Below are 24,057 nucleotides of genomic sequence, written 5' to 3'. Positions count from 1 at the left end.
TGTTAAACGGCAATCCAGTGTGTTTCACTTCATGTATCTAGAGTTAGTTTATATTCTTTGAATCTGTAAATTGTACCCCGGTGTGGCTGTCGGGTTTATGAACAGGAGAAAGAGGAAACATGTGATGCTTTATCAAGAACACTCTGAACTTCCACAAGTTCATCTTTTTCATGTGGTTTCCCAGTGAACAGTAAAAGGTTTCAAATGTCCGTAGAACTATTAGATTTTACAAAGTCTTGTATTGATAAACTGGTTTCTGACACTCACAAAAGAAACAGACACACTTTGGAATCTGAATATTGCTTTTATTTAAATACATTAAAATTTGCAATGTAACAAAACTATTGGCATATGAAATTCAAACACCATTTAAATGAACAAAACATGGCTCACTTCATTTTCTGTGACTAGTGTCAGTAACACTAGGTTATTTTTCTCTCTGCCGCCGCCAACACTCTGCTCGACATCGTTTCCCCCCCCCCCTCACCCCCATTTACACTGTTCACAGACTATCTTACAATAAGAGTGCTGAATAAAAATGAGGTAAGAAAGTGGTTTGAAGATTACAGATCATGCAGAACATGCTGAACAGCAACAAAATATTTTGTGATGGAGGAAGTAACAAAAAAAAAAAAAAAAACATGAGTGTGCATTTAAAAGTAATCAATTTACACAGCTTTGCATCTTTGGTTACAAAGTAGGTTGAATGATTTCACAGCTTTTCCCCCCCTGGCCCCCTCAGGAAAAACATTGGAGAAAAAAAAAACATGAAGTAAGGAAGGGGGGTATGGCAATACTAAATTCACTCTTAGATTAACTAGCAACAGAATTCAATCTTCATCAAATGCCTTCTGTTGACTCACGTTAAGATTTGATATCAACAGGTGAAGAGTCACCCATCAAGGCTCTTAATACTTTATACTATACAAAAAAAATGTACATTCATACTGGATCTTGACTTGAGCTATGAATTGGCAACTGCAGCGTAAAATTTGAGTTAGTGTTAAACATTTGTCAGAATTTCTTTTTGCCCACATTTTTTTTTTTTTTTTTTAGCAATTCCATATAAAGCATTGCCCCTGGGAAGTGTGGCCTATCGTTTGAAACACTGTAAAGGAAAAGAGGAAATAAGTCAACGGGCTACTGTTAAGCAGGTTTCGTGAAATTGTTCATTTATGAAAATAGCAGCCCCGTAATAAATAAAACACTTAACAGTAGAACTCAAAAAAAGACTGATGCAAGGGTTGGACTTCATGTGAAAGTAACGGCAGCGGTAGCGCTCCGAAAAAACAGACTCTCTCTCTCTCTCTCTCTCTCCCACTTCTTACGTTATAACATGAAACAGCAAGGCTAAAAATGCCCCTTTACCCCACTCAATTATCTCATTTAAAAAAATATCGCTCTCTTTTGACAATCACTCCTGTTTGTCCCTTATGTGATGCGAACTCCTCCCTTTCCACACCCGTGGGTTGAAAGCAGGTTTCAGGTCAGGTCGCGGGTCGGTCTGGCTCAGGCTTCGTCTGAGAAGAAGCATCCTGTCCCACAAGCTTGGACCCAGCGGTCAACCAATCCGGGAAGCTGGCCAAGATCCAAATAAACACCCAGAACCTTCCCTGACACTCTGTCTCTACACACACTTTCTCTCTCTATCCAAGTCTCTCTGTCTCTCTCTCGATGATTGCATTAACACTGGAAAGGCCCACAGTACAGATGCATACACACTTACATTCCGACACCGATTCACAGTCACGCCTGTTTGCGAACTCACCCTGACATGGACACACATACACACGCACGCACGCACGCACACTCACAAGCACTGTACTTTGTGGTCAAGCTGGTGGCTAAGAAGACAAAGTTTGTTTTTTTTTTCTTCTTTTTAATTTCACATACACTAATTGTAATAAGTTGTAGAGAAGATGCTCTTCTTTTTTCTTTTTTTTTTTTTCTGCCCTATGCGAAGCAGGGCAGATGCACTTCAAGCGGAGGTGACGTTGGGTTGCAGCTGTTGGCTGGGATCGAGCTGAGTCTGGAGCTGCTGGGGTTTGGGGTGGGGTTGGAGCTGGGGGTGCGACTGCGACTGCGGCTGAGCTTGAAGTGGAGGCTGGGCCTGCTGCTGGGCCTGCTGCTGGGACAGCGCCTGAGGCTGGCTGAGTCCTTGCAGGGGGGGCGTGGTGCCGGAGCTGGTGGCCGACTGGGCAGGCAGCTGAGACAGCTGCTCGCTGTTGGCCAGAGATTTCAACACAGCGTTCTCCCTCTCCAGCACAGAGTTCCTCTCAAACAGCTCCTTGATCTGCTCCTTTAAGACCTCCACCTCTTCACGCACCGCATACATCAGATGGCTTTTCACCAGGTCCTGGAGGAGAGGAGAGCAGGACATGAAATGTGCCACCGCGTCAACAACATATAGCATCTCACAGGAGGCAGAGCAGTCATATAACATTATATATACTGTTACAACACGCATCCGACAAGGACGTCAGAGAGAAGCTCTGGGCTTAAGGCTACAGTTTTTCATGTATTCGTTCTAGCTGTGCATTCAGTGGAACAGTATGTTTATGCTTTAAGGCAAAGACAAACAGAATATAAAAAGCTTATAGTTCTTCAACTCCTTCCAAGAATATTAAATAGGAAAATGACCCAAATGACTTAAAATTCTGAAAAATGTGCCTGTCTTCCTATTTAACTGAGTACCTTGATACATTTTAAGCTGAAATGTGAGGCAGCATTTTACTCAGCAGGTGTATAATCACTGGTGAACGGAGTACTCACCATTGCCTGTTCAATTTTATTATCAATGGCAACAACATTGGTTCCAGAGGCACTGTAAAAAAAAAAAGAAGAGACAGATAAGGTCATGTTAGAATTAATCTCATAGTTTCCGGGGTTTGTTTAAGGATTCAAAACCTCATAGGGAAAACCATTTCTCTGCTCTCGACATAGTTCTGCTTTCTTGCCTTTTTCATTAAAAGATAATAAAAGCAGAGAACATTGGAAAACATGCAGAGGAACAAGAATCTCCCTTTGAAACAAATGATGAATTAAATTAAAAAAAAATATGTGAAATATTGTCGGTCGAGCCACCTGTCCTCAGCTCACCACTGGAATCTAGGACAGATGATATAAAATGACCTGTCATTACATTATAACTCCAATCTAGGTCAGACCACTGAGTTTAAAAGGAGAGAAGCTTGGCTGCAGGCAACATGACAGATCCAAGTTGATGCATATAATGTGTTTTGTTATATTCAGTGTAGATGTGGTAATGTGTCAAATGGCAAACAGCCAGCAATCCCAACAGCATGTAAAACACTGAGAAAAATACCTGCAACATCTTCCACCATGAATCAATATAAAAAGCTTTGATTAGTCGCATGATTCTTTGATCAGACTCCTTTGACTCCATCTGAATTAATTTTTTGCAGACACAGCAACAGGTACTGTGCATGTGGAGTGCAGCATGGACCCAGCAGCCTGCTGTTACCTGCGGCGTGTCCGATGGGAGAACGGCGGGTCACAGGTCGCATGCCGGGTCGCCTCTTCGGGGCAGCACGGTGGTTTATAGGAAAACGTACACGGCATGATTTGTCTGTGAGCACAGACCGCTTCATCGGCAGCGACGGAGAGAAGGCCACCGTAAGGACCGGAGGCAGTTAGTGGCGTAACTGTGACCACATTTAGAAGAAAGAAACATGAACCGTCGGCTGGAGAAGAAAGAGGAGCTGACAGGAGGCGGGGAGATATCTCTGAAATGATCTCTGGCTCCGCCCGCTTCATAGTGACATTACTGTATGTGTCTGCAGGGGGGAGTGTTACTACATACTGTGTCTGCCATGAATCCATTCAGAAAGGTGCAAACAGATGGGTACTTGGATGAAATCAACAATTTTAAATGCTATTAATAAATTAACTGAAAAAAGTATTTGTAGTGTAATGTTCTATTAAATCTTTATGTTAAATTATTTATAGTATTATTACAAAGTTAAAGAAGAATTTTACAATCTGTCAATGAACCAGTATTTAATTATTATTTAATTTTTTCACTGTGGGGCCAAACTATTTTCAGACATGTATCACAGAAGTCGTCTTTTAGTTTAGTTTGTCACGACTACTTATTATTACAAGTGGTGATTGATCGAACCAGTTTGATATCAAAACTGGCATACAGCCAGCCTTCTTCCAAAGATTTATCTATAAAAAGATCATGGAAAGCACCACTTACAAAATAAACATGAGTCTACAGCCACACTAGCAGTTCTGCAAGGCTAAGCACCACTGTGCCTTGTGTCAGCATGCTAACATGCTGATGTTCAGCAAGTATAATGTTTACCATATTCATCATCTTAGTTTAACGAGGTAGCATTCTAACGTGCTAATTAGCACTTAACACAAAATACAGCTGAGGTGGATGGGAATATCATTAGTTTTGCAGGTATTTGGTCGTAAACCAAAGTATTGGACAAGCTGATTTTGACCAAATGATGGAGCCAGAGGAAGTCAGGGCATCACCAAAGTTATCACAATTCATCCTGAGGAGACTATGAACACCTTTAACAAATTTTCTGCCAACCATCGATAAATGGTTATGGAGATATTGAACTCACAACCAAAAATGTCTCCCTCATGGTGGCGCAAGGGAAAAGGCAGGAGATCATCAAAGTGATTAGGAGTCAACCTCTGGGGACCATGAATGTCTGTATGTGATTTCATGACAATCCATCCAATAGTTGTTTAGATATTTCAGTCTGGATCAAAGTGGAAATGTCTTGTTGCTAACGTGGATAAAAATTATTGGCAGATATTAACTTATCACAGATGTATTCGTATCAGCACATCTATCAGTTGATCAGTAGAGTTGTTCCCATACCAGTACCAGTAAAACACAGCAGCTTACAAAGCAAGATGCAATGTGCAGCCACTGGCAACAACTGTTTTAGAGCAGTGAAGAAGAATTGATCTCTGATAAATAGTGTAATGTTAGTCGTTAGCAAAATGTCAGCAATTTGGCAATATCTTACACTGGAAAGTCCCATCGTAAAAAGGACAGTGTGTACCGTATGCAAGGCTTTAGTTTTGAGGGGTGACACTAGTGTTGCCAATTTCAACATCAGCAGTCTTATAAAGCATTTGAAGAAGCATCACACAAAAGATAGCAATCATATCACATCCATACAGGGTTAGTAGTATACAGCTGTTAAAATGTTTTTGTAACACAATGGTATGAGATCGGTATTCGGTATCGGCAAATACGCAAGTTCAGGTATTGGAATCGGTATTAGGAGGGGAAAAAAACGTATCAGAACCTCTTTATCAATTAGTAACAAATAGTTGCAGATTAAAAATACCGAAAATACTATACAGTATTGTTATAGGTATGTTAGAAATGATATTGCCATTACACAGTTTGTCCACCAGAGGGTGGTTTTCATCTATGAAATGATCTGCTCAGCACATACCTGAAACAATCACTACATACTGATACTGTGTACATACACAATGAATTTTTTTTACCCTTGAACATACTGGTATCAACAATCCAGTATCATTCGAGCCGCAATAAAAATAAAAAAACCCCAACAAAAACGTAAATGTAGGGTGATCACCTAGTTTCATAGACCCGATGATCAGTGCCACCATGTGGTAGGAAGATGCCTGCGAGTAGACGCAGCGTTGACTATAGACTCCCCTGGAGGACAAGATGTTCTGTTCCTCCACACCATCCAATTTATGTGTGTGAGGCCAGCGGAAGCACTCAGTAGATTGTTATCAGCGGGCTGCACCAGGGAAGGAATGTTCCCCATACCTCTGCTGCTACGTAACGCCGTCACTCACATCACTTGTCCTATACTACCGCCTTTGATCTGACAGATATGACAGTGTCTTACATGAGCTACATGTGAGTACATCAGACAATGACCAAAGCTGACATGTGTTGAATATGATATACATGCTGTCACACTGACACACACACACACACACACACCATCGCTTCAAGAGATACATTTCAAACAAGAATGCACACTTGAGCAGCCACTATTCACTCATTAGTATGTCTTTCTCTCCCTCAGACCAGATTATGTGCCCCCCCACAAGTGGTTACATAACCAAACGTTGCATCAACCTCAGCTTCACCCTGCTGCAAATGTGTGTTTAATTTAGATGAGGCGTCACACACAGGCCCCTCGTATAGTTTTCCTCCCTAACAGGAGTTTTCAAGAGGCGTGTGCCCAGAGGAATCTCTCACTCTATAAAACACAGACCCTGGATGGACTCTCTGGGCTACACCCTTGTTGCTTCACCAGCAGCGTCAGACTGTACGGAAGACAAAAGCCTCCATTAACAGAATTCCACTTTATAGAAGTAAAACATGCTGTGCACTATATTTCACGCACACAGTGACGTGTAAAAATGGACGCAATGCAACTGTTTTTTTTTCCTGGAACCTAAATGACATCAAGTCATTTTTTGACAAAAAAAGAACAAGGAATAAGAGATGGGAATTTAAAGTTTGTAAGTTCATAGCAAACAAAAGGAAAATTAAGATCCACTTTGTATTAATGTAAAATGCAGGACAACAATTCATTACTGCATGATTTAGACCCACACATGTAGATACTTTATTTTTTGGGAATTTGGATGAAATTGGGCTACGAAATATGAAGAGAATGCATAATTACTGGTTATTAAAGTCATTTGAATGGTTGTAATGGTCTTTTTTGTGCAAGAATGCAAAGTGGAGTATATCAGGAAGTACAACACCACATTCTGTATGTAAACTTCATATTTGAATAAGCAGTTGATTGTCAACAGAGGGACTGACATGCTAATGATCCACATTTAGATATCAGGGGTTTACAGTAGTTCACATAATTTCACTACAGATAGCTGGAAAAACATTAAAACATAATTTATTATAGGTTAAACTAATTATTGCTTTCTTGATTATCCAATTAATTGTTCGGTCTATAATTTTAGAGAACAGTCAAATATGCTCATTACAGTTTCCAAGAATGCAATGTACTGTTTTCAAATTGCTTGTTCTGTCTGACTAAAAACATAATATTCAGTTTACTATAATAGAAAACAAAGAAATGAAGCTTGAACCAGTAAATTTTAGTCATATTTGCTTGAAAATAAAATACCAATTAGTTTGTTTGTAACTGTTTCAGCTGTATTGTCATCTAAACTTGAAAGTGATACTTGGTCGTGGTTCCTTATGTCTGAATGACTGTGAATGTCATTAGTGCCATGAAATCAGAGAGTATGAAGCTGTTTCTCTTGAGGTTTTCCTCCAGCTGGCTTCAGTATGGAGATGTAGTGAGACTACTGAGATCCAAGTGGAGAATAACACGCATATGTACTGTCAAGTGGGACATGTGACAGGCTAGTGATGGGTTTGTAACTATGGAGCCTGGAAAACATCAATAACGCAATAATACTTTTTCAAAGTGTCTTGAGATAGATTTTCACAGTGCCGGGAGCCAAGACTTGGAAGATAAACTGTAGTCCTGCTTCCTGGAGTCAAAGTGGGTAAGATGAGTAGGGGCTGATTCGGTCATGTCAAGTCATGATGGTTTGGACGGCTTCTCTTTACTTCAGCTGCAAACGTACTTGGTACAGTGAAGTGAGCAGGGATCACAATCAAGTCAAACCATATTAGGACACCATCTGGTACTCCAAGTAGAACTTCCAAGAACAACTGGCACAGGGGGGAAGATTTTGGAAACTACAGTATGAGTGAGTAGTGTTTTGGAGTAGTTGTACTTTTGTCAGCTATTTTTTAATTTAATAGTTTTAGTCTTGTGTCAAATGTCCTTCTTAGTTTTTATCATATTTAGTCAACGTCATCCTGGTTTTTGTTTTGAGTTTTAGTTCACTAAAAGTCTTTTAGTCTTATCTTAGTCAATGAAAACCATAACTATTTTAGTTGTGTTAATCAATGAAAACTGTTGATATTTTAGTCTTTTAGCCATCAGATTATATTAAACATCTCAGTCAATTTAGTTTATTATTTCACATAAGATTGTATCTTATTATCTGATGAAAATCAAAGGTTGAATGATTAAGAACGCAGCTTTATAGAAAGTGTCTGGTCTGATGGTAATTTAAGGAATACATCCAGACATGGAAAATATTCTGATTTGCTTATTTATTTTGAACCAACACAATTCATCAACTGGGACCCAATAACTACTATTATTATTAAACTATTATAAAACAATGAGAGCTGTACATACAATAAAATGTTTTGAAACTAATTTTTTGGCTGCACAAAGTACAAACTGACCTTTCTGTTCTGAACACGGAAATAAAACTAGTTAGCCTAATAAAACTGAAAAGAATACTGTACACACACCGATTACAATCTACTGGCATTAAAGTTTCACATCGGCATTCCCCCGCATATAACCAACACTCTCTCTCTCTCTCTCTCTCTCTCTCTTTCATACACACGGATATTTGGATTGTAATTCAGAAAAAAAAAAAAAACAGTCTATAATATTTTGTCTCCTCTTTTTTTGTCAACGAAAACAAAAAGATATTTTGGAAAAGTTTTTATTTTAGTCTCGTCTTTTTTCATCAACAATATTGCATGTTGATATAGTCAGTCAGTGTTTAATGATGTCAGTGCCATCTCGTCATCGTCTCGACTCAAGTCATAAAAAAAAAGGTTGTTCACAACGTTTTGAGTCAAAGTTTTCATTAACAATATTAACACTATTTTGGAGCTCAACAGAGCGACTGTGCTTGCTTTAAGCGCCACTCCTGACACACATGATCTTGTTTAAGCCTCTAGAGCTCATGTCAAAGCCACGGACTTGTTTGAGCGCCTGACTTTAAAACAAAACATGTTGAATACATCCTGTTTTACCAGCATAAAAAAGTCAACAGTATATAACTACTGATGTAAGTAAGGTCAAGCCCCAGAGGGCTGAGGGGCCGGGCTGAGATAAAACAGAAGGCTAATGAGGGCTTGAACTTATCCTGCCACTGATTACGCAAGCATTGCCTCTGTAAACTTCACCTTCTACATTAACAAGACTTCGGGTAGAGTTTGGTGCTTCCCTGTACAGTGTTCGCTGTAAAATAGGAATGTCAATAAAAAAAGTCCATTAGAGACAGGAAAGTTTACACTCACATGGACTGTGGGCAAGCGGAGCAATGAGGGTGAACAACTCATCTGAACATCAAATAGTTGTCATTCCTTGCCTCTGGCAGAACTGCTGGCATATGTAAGAGCAGTAGGCCTCCTTCAGCAACACAGTAAAAACAAAGCTACGTCTGTTTAACTAAGCCTGAGACATGATAAAACAAGTTCAGAGCTTAAAAATAGAGGTAGGCCCAAGGACAACAGGTGCACAAGTCAATCTTACCTAAACACTTGTAAACCATGAATACCTCTTTATTTTAAAGTAGAAATGCAAGTTTTTGTTAATCTGTGCTTATATGTCTTTCTCACACTCATATCAAATGTGCATATATTTACTTTCATTTTACCCCAGTCCTGACAACTTCCACTATTAATGCTACATTACATTACACAGCAGTGAATGTAAAACTGCACTGAAATTAAAAGGCAGAGAACAAATGTGGAAGTGCTAAAGCAACAATCGAGCAAGCATCAAGGTTATCTGAGAATGGCAGGATGACTCAGGTCTAACTGCAGAGTGAGAAGGAAATATTTATTACAAAAGGTTGGTTTATGAGGGATTTATATGTAGTTTACGTTGTTTGCACCCAGGCAAGGAAGACGTAAGCTACAGTGAAGCAATTAGCGAACCACATATAATGGAAAAGATATAAATATAGGATCTAAATCAAGCAGCAACCTCCGGGGCTGAAAAATGACACCAATGCATAAGTGCCAAAAACTGCAGTTCCTCGAATGGCCACTTGAGGCTCCAAAAGCGAGTCAATCCCCATAGACCCCCATGTTAAAATGCCAAACTTTACAGCAGGAATTAACATGTTTACAGCCTGGTACAAAAAAGGGTTTTGGTCTCTATAGCTAATTTCCCCTTTCATGACAACTGTACCGGGGTCGATGTTTTTATAACTCACCCGTTTAAATTTTATTAAGCATATGCATAATTAAGGATGTGGCCGCTTTGAGGTCGCTAACAGCTAGGTGGCTTGTTTCAGCAACCAGGCTTCATTCGGCCTGCTTCAGCTCCAACTCTTTGACCACTTTGGATTAGCTGGGAATTAGGCAGAGTCAAGCTCTGCCAAGATGGCGACAGCCAGAGCCGCCCACTTTGAGCTTCAAAACCGCTCTTCAGAAACCAATGGGTGATGTCACGATGGCTACGTCCATATTTTTTACAGTCAAAAGAATACAGTCGATATGTACATCAGGTTTGGTAGCATTTGGACATAACATTTTGGAGCTGACTAATTTTGCATATTAAAGAAAAAAACAGCAATAAACTTCTTTGAATCTGTCTGCAGAGTTTGGTTGTTGTTGCTTGTTTACTTGCACAGAATAAGATTCATCAGAATAGTAACAGTAACAATTCAAACAACTCCAGTAAGTGTAGTACTGTCTCTCTGTCTCTTCAGTATGCTGACCCCTACATATCAGCACGTATGTCTGTATTGCCTAAAGCTAGTGCCTGTATAATTTTCTTTTTGAGATAGATTGATTGCCAAGATTGATGAGGAAGGAAAAACGAAAAAGAAATAAGTTGTCTGCCAGGAACAGTGCTAAATGAGCCACAAGGATGCCCAAATGAAGGACTTCTATTTTGACAGTGCAGTGCATCTGTTCTAGTTCTACTGAGGGGCAGTCGGTCAGGCTTAAAGGACCAGTGTGTAGAATTTAGTGGCATCTAGCAGTGAGGTTGCAGATTACAACCAACTGATAAACCCTCCCCTCCCCTCCCCTTCACAAAAAATGCGAAAGGCCCTCTCTAGAGCCAGTGTTTGGTTTTTCTGTTGTGGGCTACTGTAGCAACATGAAAGTGCAACATGGCGGGCTCCGTGGAAGAAGAGCCGCTCCCTATGTAAATATAAAGGGCTCATTCTAAGGTAACGAAAACACAACAATTCTTATTTTCAGGTGATTATAGACTGATTAAAATATACTTATGAATATTTATGAATATATCTGTTCCACTAGATGCCACTAAATTCTACACACTGCACCTTTAAAATATCAATTACAGTAACGTTACAGTCGTAAACAAACATACATTAGTATAATAAATGTATGTTTTCTATACGTTACATACATACATTTTATATACATTTGACTACAGGTGTTAAATAGCTGACCATGTGGTCTGACTCTCATGGTGCAGAGATTTCCATATAGGGATTTATAAAGAACCATATTATGGAAAAAATGCGGAGAAAAAAAAAGTGTGTTGCTCTGCCAAAATGTCATAAATATTTGAGTAAAATTTCACTTTCACAATCTCTTTTATGACTACATTTAGCTCTCTGACATAATCCCAAAAGGACCTGAATAAAATAAACTGATTGAGGAGTCAATACCAAAGGCCATCGTCAAGATCAACCAAACACAGACACTAAAACAAAGCTCTGGTTATCTTTGCTTCCATGGAAACAAAAGCAGCCCTAGTTGGCAGAACAGTGTATCCACAACAGCACGGCTGAAAAAAAAAAAAAAAAAAAAAAAAAAGAAGTGAAGCACACAGTTCATAGCAGCACTATTTGTGTCATCCTGCCATTTTGCTGCCCTCCTTTGAGAGTGGAAATCACATTAAAATGGGCAAATGAAGGTAGCAAAACATTAAGAATGAATACAAGTTAAACAAAAAATATAAGTAATAACACTAGACACAGCATCTCAGCTTAGATAATGCCATCACAATGTTGATTTACCTGTTTATATCTCTACACCAAGGCAGAAAATGGACTGAACTTATATGTGTGTGTGTGTGTGAGTGTATGTGTGTGCGTGCACGGTTCCTCAGTGACTGGTGATGGTATGTCAGCTGTATATTTCTCTAAAAGCAGTTTCATTTCCTGTCGCTCAGATAGAGTTTCACATGCTTCCCTTTTCATATTGGTAAAAAGGCATTATAAAAAGTGTTCTGCCCTTTTGAAGGCTGATAATGTGACAGAATTAACAGTTTGTGTGTCACCAAGTGTCTGTGGGTCCAGACACTTCCAGTGCCACTTATAAATGCAGTAATTTAATAATAAATTTAAAATGCAGCTGTGAATAAAAGTCATTTGACAGAAGCAGTGACTCAGTGGAGAGAGTGAGAGTGATGCACTAGAAACCGGGCCTTGCTCAGGTTGTCATTTAAGATCCGTGTCTAGAGGTTATAGATAGCATGCACACACTCTTCAGCCTCGTGGACTGCTTGAAAGCTGAAAGCAACAAGTTGAAGATGCCAAAAAAAACAGATTTTCCAACAATTATCTTCATAGTTTCAGCCATTCGTATAAATTATTCATTAAAAAGCTTTTACGTAACGGATAAACTGCTGAGATTTTTTGGACATGGAGACTAAAACTGAGTCTGATACTGCAGGCAACATGAACCGTCAGATGATCAGGCAGGTCGTCAGTCTTACCAGATTACTTACTGGGAAGTGAAAATAAACGTGGTGAATGTGAACTTTCATACCAAGTGTCTGTTGTACATAATTAGACTGCAGAACTACTTCCTGATTCAATTTAGATCCTCTCATCTGTGCTTAAAGTGTCAACCTATTACAAAATATGGTCTGACCACTCGTGTTGCTTGCTGTATTTCGCTTAATTCTCTCTGCATTACAAGATCTCAGCAATTAGGGAGGCGACTAATGGTAGGCAGTGGCCAAACCTATGAAAAATAACCCCCAGGCAGTAAACATAACAGGATTTTTAAGTGACACATACAGAAAGAGAGAGTGTCAAAGACAGAACCAGAGTGAGATTAAGAGAAAGACAGAGATGTTGTTGAGAAGTCTATTGGCCAATCCTGTGCTTGCTGCCAGGCTCCGTTTTCCAAACTCAATCCATGCACGTGGAGGAAGCAAAGCTCACTACTACTGAACACTGCACACACATTGTTACACTCTTGCAGGCCTGTCCAGTCCAATCCAGTATAGTACTGTACCTATCACTGTGGGCCTTTGAGTCCCTTAATCTGCTGCCAGACTGGAAGGCCTGGTAGAAAGCCTTGGAGGGGTTCCTGTGTCAACCAGATTCGGGAGAAGAGAGAAGAGACAGAGATATGAAGAGCTATAAACAGTGAAACCAGACTACAGTTTGCCATCTCAAATGTGATTCCTAGAAATGTTCCCTTGGGTAACTTCACTGCCTGTCAGAAAACTCCTTCTGTACTCGTATTGTGAGGTTAACTTGGCTGGAGAAAAGGCTCTTAGCCTTCGATAAAACATGTGGGACATTTGAACAGTTCAAAGTGAAGGGGCAGGGGGGGAAAGAGGGTCTTGACCTAAACATAGTATGTTCAGAGGTGGAAACAGCTTCATAAACTTGAAGGGCCTCCCTCAGGCTGTTCACCGACAGTATGCTGCCTATCACTCATGCTTAGGTTGTTTTCCTCAAGAGCAAATATACAAAAAAAGAAAAACCTCTGGTGTATTTAAATAAGTTAGAATCCTTCTTATTTGTGTCGAGAAATGACTGGTTCATTCACAGAGTTGAAGCTGAAATTTGTTCACTTTTTTTGGTTCAAATACTGACAAATTAACTTTACCTCCTATATGTCTGGTGATTAACTATGAGTACACTATGTTCTATGTCAAGGGATGTATGTCGGGAAGGGGAAAGGAAATCCCTACTCTGACCCCTACATTCACTTATATACACACATACACACACACACACACACACACACACACACACATACTTCATCTACTCCCAGCTTGTCCCTTTCAAAACTAACTGCTTCTCTCTCAACTTCACACTAAATGTAAACGCACACTGACATGAGCATATGCGTGCACATAAAGCAGCATGCCAACACACCCAGAGTTCCACATACACATGGACGTGCACACACGCACGCAGCACAGGGGAATAAGGAGTTGATTTACAGCATGTGTGTGAATATTATAGCGCAGCCAAGGCTCCTTTCCTAGAAATCTTTGGCACAAACTCTCTTTGTCACATTACCTCATGACTAAACACTCTCACAAACCTCCTCCTATGCCTCTGCTTAATTTTACTTTGCGGGCAATGGCAAAAAAAAAACAAAAAAAAACGCACACGTGTGTAAGCACACACCTCCACAGAAAACCTCTCTCTTTCACGGATAAAACTCAGAGCTCTGTACTGGCCAGCAGTCAGCTGAAACAGTCGAGGTCATAAGACTGGGAGTCCAGCAGCCTCCTCATGAATGAGGTAAGAACTGGAAGAGTCATCATTCCCTGTTTTTAAGTAGCAAACACTCGCCTCTCAATGGTTCTCTTTGTAACTCTAAAATGTAACATGTCAATATCCATTTATGAAAGGCCTCTTTGTAAATCTTAAACCAGTCAATGTGCCATCTCCCTCATAAACCCTGGTTATGGAGCGCGTGGACGACAGAAAGACAAGGAAGTAACCTATCAGACATGTACAACCCAAGAGCAAAATCTCCTTTCTCTTTCTAAAACTCTCTCTCAAAGCTAAACTGACACAAAAACCATGGTTGCACAATGCTCAGGCTATGCCCCGATACTGCCCCAAAGCAAATGTATGACCTGGCAGTGGACGAAAATAACCTTCTGGTGCATTCTTGCTAGCTGATGTCATACATCTCTCTGGAGCATGACACATGGTTTTTCCTTCAGTGTGCCTGCGCTGCAAACCAGTGGCCGCGTCAAAAGGTTCAGTTTCATGGGTGCTGAACCTCTTAATAACCTTGCTAACTCATCAAGCACGTGAAAACCTGCAGTAGCCTTAAATGATGAGTGCAGAGAGGAGGATGAGGAGGAGGAGGAGGGGTTGGGGGGAGGTTCTTCTGAGGAGGGAAGTGCAAGTAAAAGTGCAAGAAGAGAAAATGGGAGAGAGCAAAGAGCGAGAGGAAAGTACACAGCAAGACAAAAGGTGTCAAAATATACTTCTGCATCAACACGTTGCGGAGGCGTCATGGGCTCCACCAAGGCTGACACTTTGAAACTTAACTACAGGTTGGGGCTGTGCAAGCTTCTGTGATTGGTTGACTTAGACTGCTTATGTTTTCTTATATGTTTCCAGTTCCACTGAAGAGTGTTGATATGAAGAATTTCCAACCTTCCCATTCTACTCTATTTAACAAAGTGAGTGACTTGGTGAGGCTTTAGTGTTTTGAAGCACAGAGACGTATGCTGAGGGATAACTAGCAAAGTGGGAGTGGCAGTGGATGGGCAAGTAGAGTAATTGGGAGGCAGGGGGAAGAGGGAGAGGTTAACATAGACTGTTGAAAGCTCTCACTGTTGGTGCTCAAGGTTCTCAGCGCACAGCCACAGAGCAGAAGTAGGTCAAAACTATTTAGATTTCAGCTGCCCAGTGGGAGTTTCTTTCAACAGGTTCTGGGTTGGAAATGAGGGAGATGGAGTACAGGGAGGACCCGGTACCACTGTGCGATTACAACATGACCACCAGAGGAGATTGGGAGCTTGGATGCTAAGATCCCACTAGCATAAACCAGTGCAAGGGAACCTGGGAACTTTCTGAAGAAATCAGGAACTGAGAACTCCCTCGCTATAGTTCCCCCAAAAGTCCCTTCTTCCAATGTACTTCCCAGAACTATGGAGGTGGAATTTTGCAGTACTGACCAACACCGATTGGTCACACACAAGCTGATCCCACTGATGTATGAACAATAGTTGGGCAGCTGACTTCCCAAACCGAAAAATTGAGAAAAAGTGGTTCAAACTTATTAGAAAACAAAGTTAGACTTTATTTTCCAATAGTTTCATAGCAGCAATGCCTTAAAAGGGACAGGAAGAAGAAAAAAAGTTAGCATATCCTTGCTACTTGGATTTTTTTGCATTTGACCCTGATCCTTTTCAGCACTGCATTGCTCCTTTGCAACTCTCAGACGTCTATCAGTTACAAGTTATAAAGGAAACACAATGACCTCAACCTCATCCATGTTTATTGCATGGTCTGATAACGTGCAAAAATAATGTCTTAACCTGGTCACTTTCTCATCTGTTATTGCCTAATCTTTGCCATTCTGGAGATGAAATGTGCTAAACAAACTTCTTGCCCCTGTTATATTTTGGTCTGAAACCATTTGTTCAAAACTATGGACAAAAACCTATCATTTTTACTTAGATGATGACATGACATTTGTATTCTTTTCCAATTTATAAAACACTTAATTGATTAATGAAAAACATAATAATTTATCATTACAACAAGTATTTGTCTCAAACCCAACACTTCTTAATCTCAAATCTGCCAGCTAGCACAAAGGCAGAAGTACAAAATAGCTGAAAAGTGAGTCTTCAACATAATCCTTTGAGTCACTGAAGTGTCACTTTCCAAAAACAAGATAACAAGCAAATTCTCAGCTGAGCTTATCTACAGCACAGCACATCCCCAGCTTAAAGCGTGGCTCAAGCCATTAAAACTTTGAGTGAGATGGTTGTGTTCTCCTTCTTGTCGGAACAATGGAAGGCCTTCGTACCTGGGGTGGAGGTGATGACTGACGCAAAGCCTACAGACCTACAGACTCCAAGCATCAGTCCAACTAGGACAATACGTCTTTCTTTTGAAAATAGCTTTAAGGCAGACAGGAGGCTGGGGTCACACAGGATGAACAACTTCAACTAGTGTGAACAGAAACAGTGTTAGAAAAGCAGAAGATTATTTATTACACTGTTGCTAAATATACTCATTTGCCAGTTTATTAGGTGCTGTATCTAAAAACTACTGCAGTCATACACCACAGCCTTGCAATAAATCCTACCTTCATGAAGGTTATAATGCTCAGTTTTTTGCTGAAATTGCTGTAGCGAGGTGTTGATTCAACTTTTTGGAGGTTGTAGTTTTAGTGCTATTCAATTGTATTTAAATTATTACAGAGAAGTACTAGAAACACCTTTCAGTATAACAGTTTCAACAAAAACTGAACATTATATTCTTCATGAAGACACAAATTATTGTGTTTATGTGTTTATTATTATGTACAGGTAACGGTTGTGGCACTGCATTGCTCAAAAAGTAAAGTTTTAAAACATTAAAGCTTGCAGCCAGGGTTAGTACTCTGATTTTTTACTGAGGCCACCGATGTGCAACAAAGAATGTGTGTACCTTCAGCTCTGTGAGGCACTCTGGATAAAATGTGCCCACCAAATGTCATATGATATGACCAGAGAGCCCCAGCACGGAAGTGGGGAGTGAGCTGAGGAATATGAAATGAATAGAAGGTGGAGAGCAGTGCGAGGGACTCTTGACTGAAAACAGGATACAGCAGTAAAGCAGAGGTCACAGTGGAGAGGGAAAGACCCTGTGGTACATGTTGTCTCTTTGTGTCACTCTCTAACACACACACACACACACACACACACACCCACTTCCACCACAACATTATACGAATAAGCTTGTTGAATGTCTACGGTGAAGTTAAATGCCACACAATGCAACTTTCCTCAGCGAGAGGCCCCCACCCCCAACATGGATACTTCTGCACACACTACTGAGCCAACCCATCCCCTTCTGAAGACACACCCCTTTTCCACCCACACAGACACAGTCTCTCAATTCACAGTGGCAGCAACTGCTTCGCTACACCGAAGACCTGCCTCCCCCTCCCCTCCCCTACCTCCTAAAGAGTCTGATTTAACATAAGCTGCCATTATGTGAGGACAATAAAACATACCTCCTCAGCATGAGTTCGATTAAACACAGGCTACAGATGCAACACATTTATGCAAATGATCCCGCAAAATAGAAGCAACTCTGCTGTGAGTACAACAAAGACATTATGACAATCCAACAATGTTATTTTACGCCCTTCATTTGTTGAAGCCATCTGGGAGACATTAGGCTGAGCGAATCATATTCTAAGTATGAGGACAACATCATCAGTCTGTAGTCTATATCTCCGCTGTTTCGCTTTAATTACTTGCAGAGACAACTACAGGGTGAAGGAAGATAGGGACAAACAATCGGGCTTACCAAATGGGCAAGAAAATTGTTCCAGGTTGTGCAAGCTGTGTAAAGTCTAAATAACTCCCTTAACTGGGTGCATGTGCCCAGCTAGGTAGTACAGATTATAGATATTAGCTACTGAAGTAGTCCATTAAATGGGAAGAGTGGTTCGTCTCCAGAGGGAGATATTTTGTTGTTGTGTGGTGTTTGTTATATGGGGGCAGACAAAATAAACAGTGCAGAGGAAATGTAGAAATTAAACAAGAGACATAAAAGTGTGGGGGGAAGGAGGGGGGGGGGGAAAGAGGATGGTGTATCAAGCATAGCTAAGATGCCTGCTGAAGTGAGGCACGACAAGTTTCACTCTGCAGCTTCCTCCGTGTCTTTTGAGCATACCACAGATGCTGCTGCAAGGGAATGTCATTCAGCACTTCATCTGTAGATTAACAACTGTCATGCCTCGTCCGTCAGTCAGTCTGCGGGGTAGTAGGTACAAAGCACCGACTGCACTGATGCTGCGCAAGGGGTAAAACAAACTATAACCAATTACTGCAGTCAGCTATGGCCCTGAGTGACGTGTTCATAATACCCATATCTCTTACAGGGTGTGTGTGTTTAACTATTTCAAAAGGCCCTAAAATGAATATACAGTTATGTAGCTGCAGCTCACATTGCAAAAGAAAAGGGCCACAACGTGACAACAAGCACAGTTGGTCGACACACCCCACTGACAGGCCTCTTATCGGCAGAATAGGGGCACAGTGGAAAGACTACTGCTCACTGTCTGATAGGGCTTTGCTGAGGTAAGAGACCCCTGCTCTTATCAGCCTGGGAGCTGTGTCTTCTCACAAGCAATACAAAGGTACTCCAAAAACACACTTCCTTCAGTCAGAGGTATTGTCACAAAATTGGAATGAGAATACATAAACTAAGTTGGGAAGATGCATTTACAAATTAACTAAGAGCTCATGTGAGGAGCATGAACATTGAAGTGTTGTCTTCAACAAGTACTTGAATAGGAGATTTTTGTAAACACTGCTTAGAGAACAACACTGGAAGAAATAAGTCTCCCATTAGTCTGAAGTGTCAAACTTACTTCTGACACTCGCCGTGCGTGTGTAAAGTAACTTAGCATTTGATGTTTGGTGGTTCGATGCTCCTAATTCGTCTAAAAAGGAAAATTATAAAGTTGTGATCAGAGACGAATAAGTGTAAGCTTCCCTAAAGTGCACCTGAGACACTGAAACACTTCAAAATGTTGTTCAAGAGGTTGTCCACCCGCACGTGAAGAAAACAGTGCCAGTGTTCTGCAGTCTGAATACCCTTTCTGGTCTACATTCAATGGAAACCACTGAGAGACTTCAGGCACTGTACCATTTCCGCTCATGCCTGCCATCTACTACAAGTGAAACAAAGCGCTAAAACTCAGGAATTGAGAGAAAGCTTACTTTTGGAAAGGAAGTGAATGCTGTGACACCTCAGAACTCAAAGGAGAATTACAACAATATTTCTTATGAGTCACGTCTCAACAGTCCTCCCATTTAAATTCTTAAACATCATGATGTCTGCTGTGGGTTATATTCATCTGTACATTCAAACACAGTCTGTGCAAAAAAAATCATCATTAGATAACATAATCTACAGTATGAAGCTATTCAACAGTTATTTTAAATCCTCTGTAAACATTTTCCTGAGTGGAGCCTCAAGGGGCTTAGAGTGGAAACCATTGATATCATAAATGTGGCAACACAAAATCAAACATTCTCAACTATGTTTGTATTAGAAAGTCTTTTCCAGAGCAGGAACTAACTTATTAAAAGGTCAGACATGCAGTATGTTTACCGAGTAGCCAGGAGTAGCCTGAGACTAACAGAAAGCTGAGCTAACTCTACACACAGTAGCAGCTAGCAACACATCTTTGATGTGTGCAGCCAAGGCCATCACCTCAGACGCTGTCCTGGAGGGTGATAGCTAAAGTGGGAGGAAGAAGACTTACTGTTTGAGACGTTAGACCTGAAACAAAAGCTAAACTCACGACAACAAAACACACAGCCCTTCACACAAGCAACGTCAGTATTACGGGAGTCATGTGTATGTTTAACAAGTTGTTGCCTGTGCAGTGGAAGCCATGGGTGTTTTCCTGAAGTGTGCTACACTCCACTTACTTTTTTAAGCACTAATGAGAAAAAACAAACATTATATTTCCTTCCTGTGTGCCACTTCTCTCTTCCTTCTACACCCTCCCACCAAACCTCCCTGAAACTAAGGGAAAACCCCTGCTCATCTGACAAACATAATGACGGACACTGATGTACTGCACAGAGAGTTTATAGCTATTGCTAATTTTCAACTCTTGTCCCTAGTTGAGTTTTACATATACAGTGTGATTAAAATATACAGCTAAAACACTTCTCTACTGTTTTGCTTTAATAACTTGCAGAGACAACTACAAGGGTGGAGGGAAATAGGGACAACCAACCAAGCTTACCAAATGGACAAGAAATTGTTCCAGGTTGTGCAAGGTGTGTAAAGTAACTGGGTGCATGTGCCTTGTTAGGTAGAACAGATTATAGATATTTGCTAGTCCATTACAGGGGATGTGTGGTGCATCTTCAAAAGGAGACATTTTGTTGTTGTGTGGCGTGTGTTACATGGGGGCAGACAAAATAAACAGAGCGGAGGAAATGTAGAAATTCAGTGGGCGACTATCTAAAACACTTTGGTTCACATACCAAGATTCACCTTTCTCTGACCACAACACACACACCTGCTATGTCAGGCTTCTCCCCTGCTGTACACTGAAACAGACACAGTTAGGCCTCACACTGCCTGTATGTGACCGTTCAAAGAGTGTGTGACCAGGACAGACATGGCGATGATGCTGTAAAGCTCATCAGAGACTAGAATATCCTGATACCAAGTGATCTGTGAATAAAAATGTTCAGGGAACAGTAACATTTATGTGTGGAGGCTGTTACCTGTCCTCATCCCCGTCCACAGGTATGTGGATTCCAAACAGGCTGTTGACAGTCGGAGTGGCGAGCTGCAGGCCCTCAGGCATGAAGGGCTTCACCGCTTCCTTCCCAGGGACAACAGGAGAATGTGTGTTGAAGAGACCCTCTGACTTCCTTCCACTGCCACCCTCCACCAGTCCAAATCCAGTTGCTGGGAGGCCCTGTGCCCCCAAAGCCCCCGGAGTCTTGCCATGGAGTATCTGAGCTGGCAAACTGGAAGTCGTCACATTTGGCATGGCTGCACTGGAGGCACTGGGCACAGCAGCGGGCACGGTGGTGGGCACACTGGAGCTCGCTGCGATGGCAGGCACATTTTGTACACCGGAGGATGCAGGGTGGAGGCCCTGTGGTTGAGGCTGTCCAGCGGCGGCGTACTGACCGACAGTCTGCTGCTGCAAAGTGGATCCTCCAACCAGTATGGAGCCCATGACACCTCCCATTCCTCCAGTCTGCTGCTGCAAGAGGCTCGGAGTAGGTACAGATCCTCCTCCGGCTCCAGCAACATCTCCAACCTGACTTGGCACCGAAGCCCCTCCAGAGCCTGGAGGCATGACCGAAGAGGGTCCTTGTCCTACATTCTGTAGCCCCGCAGCCAGACTGGATACTGACAGTGGCTGGCCAGTGGGAAGCCCTGGCTGCATGGAAGCTGGCTGCTGCTGCTGCTGCTGCTGATAGTACTCCGTTTGGTTCTGTATCAATCCAGGCGACTGGCTGGTCAGGTGGTGCCCCATAGGAAGCTGCTGTGGCTGCTGCTGCTGCTGCTGGGGAGGGTAAGCGATGGGCTGAGCTGAAGGGGGCATGATGGGGGACTTCTGTAAGTGTAGAACAGACTGAGGCAGGCCGTTTTGTCCGACAGGCAGCACACTCTGGGGTGCAGAGGGCTGGAGACTTCCCACGGTTGGCTGAGCCTGCTGCTGTGGGACAGCTGTGGGCTTGCTGCTGGAGAACGCACTCTGTGTAACAGACCCACTAACACCCTGTTGCCGGGTGCTGTAGTTTTGATGATGGATCTGTTGCTGCTGCTGCTGCTGCGGTAGTGTCTCCACTGAATGCATGCGGGGTGAGGAGAGTGAAGCATCCGCCATGGAGCCCAAGCCCTGACCTGAGTGTGTTGCCAGGGCAACCACAGAGCCTCCTGTATGCCCGAGCCCACTGTCTCTGTCCGCAGCAGGGTCCAGTGTTGCACTGGCATGTCTAATGCTATCTACAGTCCTACTAACTACAGAACCCTCAGAGTCTTTCTCATAAAACTCTGTGCACGTCCACCTGCCTCTCCGAAAGGGTTCTCCAGTACCATGATCGAGTTTAATGACCCTGAAGCGTGAAGTGAAGCTTGCCGTGGAGGTGGCAGGAGGAGGAGCTGAACTGGTCACTGTGGCTGGTTGGGATGTGTTTACTGACACACTGGCTGCTGGAGCAGGCTGTTGCTGCATTGCCCCAGGCTGAGTGATAGGGTTTAAACCGGTTGTGACGCCAATCCCCGGCGGCTGTTGACCACCGTGAGTTGAACCCACCTTTCGAAACTCCCCCACGGTGTTGCTTGACAGCGCAGGTAACTGCCCGGCTTGAGGTATGTGTGATGGGGCCATAACGCCGGTCGCCTCTGGCTCACCAACATTATTCAGGGCTTCTTCTGATGAACTTCTGTCACACGCTGGCTCGTACTCAGCCCGTGACATGTCGTATATTTCCGACGACATATCTTCAGTCCGTGACTCGTCTGGGTCGTCCAGGCTCTCCGTGTCGTCGGCAGCACCTACAGCCGCCACCTGGGCCTGTGTCACACTGGTGATCTGAAAGCAGCTCTTCTTCTTGGCCGGCATTTTCGACATATTGACAGCCTTGATTCCAAGTCTCGTATGGCTATGTTTATCCTCCGTCAAAAAAAGGGGGGAAGAGCTGGCTGCAGTTTCCAAAACGTTAAATCATATCAAAACAGCACACTTGCATCTGTTTTACTTCGCCTGGCTAACTGTAGTCGAGATGAATCTGCGCCATCCCTCTTCTTCTGTCGGTCTCCTGTTGCGTTTCATGAGCTCATAACGTAACGACACGAAGCAATGCGGCTTCAGACACTGACCCCAACAGCCTGTACGATGACTGACGCAGAGTTTTCCGTCAGTCCGGACCGGCCTGCTAGTCTCCCGGCTGTGCAGTTGTCAAACGGCCGCTGTCGCAGAGTGTGTTGCCCAGCTGCAGCCGCTACTTTAGGCTGAGGAGGGCCCACAGCCCTCCACTCACCGAGCTAGCTGCACACTCCCCCTACGTCGGGACAAGTCTGTGAGACATCTTCTCCGAAGCAGACCGTCGTAGCCGCTCACTTCACCAGCTTACAGTCACTCGGTGGCGACACTTACGTTCAAGCTAACGCTGGCGGAGGGAAAAAAACGATCATAAATTTCGCTGTTTAAAACAAGTGAGAATCCCAACAGCGCCCACAGTTACCTCCCTCACTCAGACACTCTTGACAAGATGGCTATGTTGTATGCAGCCGCGCTGCATCGTGGGTAGGTACGGTGCGCAAGGATGTTTACGTACAACGCGTTTCAGAATTCCCCTTCATGCTGCCTTCAGGAACCTCGGAAAAGATAGACCTTTACAATCTTTGTATTGACAACCGTCTGGGAGGCCAGTATCATATTTTGATTGAACGTAAGAATGTAAGCATAATTAATTGTAAAGAAAGGCACTTGCCAAAGTATCATTTAAACCGCCTATCTATATTTAAATTAATTTTGTTATTACAATCAGATGAGCCAAAAGTTATTTGTAAATTAGGTGCCTTTTTGAAAAGTACTTTGATTGTTTAAAGATCTCCTCCAGACAGGTATTAAGATGTATATAAAATACTCTACTTTGAATAATAATTTGTACCTGATATGGTTAACCATGAAAAAAATTTCAATTACCTTATTAAAATCCTTAAAATTATATCTACTCTCTCTCCCTCAATAAACATTCCAGAATCTATGAATATGCAAATATATTTCATTTC

The 24,057-nt window shown here is 42.1% G+C and overlaps 1 protein-coding gene across 2 annotated transcripts; it reads right to left on the bottom strand.

Annotated features, from left to right (window-relative positions):
• Positions 1-291: 291 nt before the first annotated feature.
• On the bottom strand, positions 292-23,566 carry LOC137193887 (TSC22 domain family protein 2-like). Of its 2 annotated transcripts, XM_067605319.1 has the most exons (4): positions 21,027-23,566; positions 13,076-13,150; positions 2,773-2,824; positions 292-2,356 (listed from the first exon to the last, which is right to left on the bottom strand). In XM_067605319.1, exons 1-4 carry the CDS (start codon positions 22,892-22,894, stop codon positions 1,979-1,981), a joined length of 2,373 nt encoding a protein of 790 aa, XP_067461420.1. In that variant the 5' UTR covers positions 22,895-23,566; the 3' UTR covers positions 292-1,978. The 2 variants fall into 2 exon arrangements, with proteins under 2 accessions (XP_067461420.1, XP_067461422.1); XM_067605321.1 differs by lacking the exon at positions 13,076-13,150 and having other exon boundaries at positions 21,027-23,565.
• Positions 23,567-24,057: the final 491 nt, after the last annotated feature.

This window comes from Thunnus thynnus, chromosome 12, assembly GCF_963924715.1.
Source record: "Thunnus thynnus chromosome 12, fThuThy2.1, whole genome shotgun sequence".
NCBI classification, from domain to species: domain Eukaryota; kingdom Metazoa; phylum Chordata; class Actinopteri; order Scombriformes; family Scombridae; genus Thunnus; species Thunnus thynnus.
This window is presented reverse-complemented; position numbering and strand designations above follow the sequence as displayed.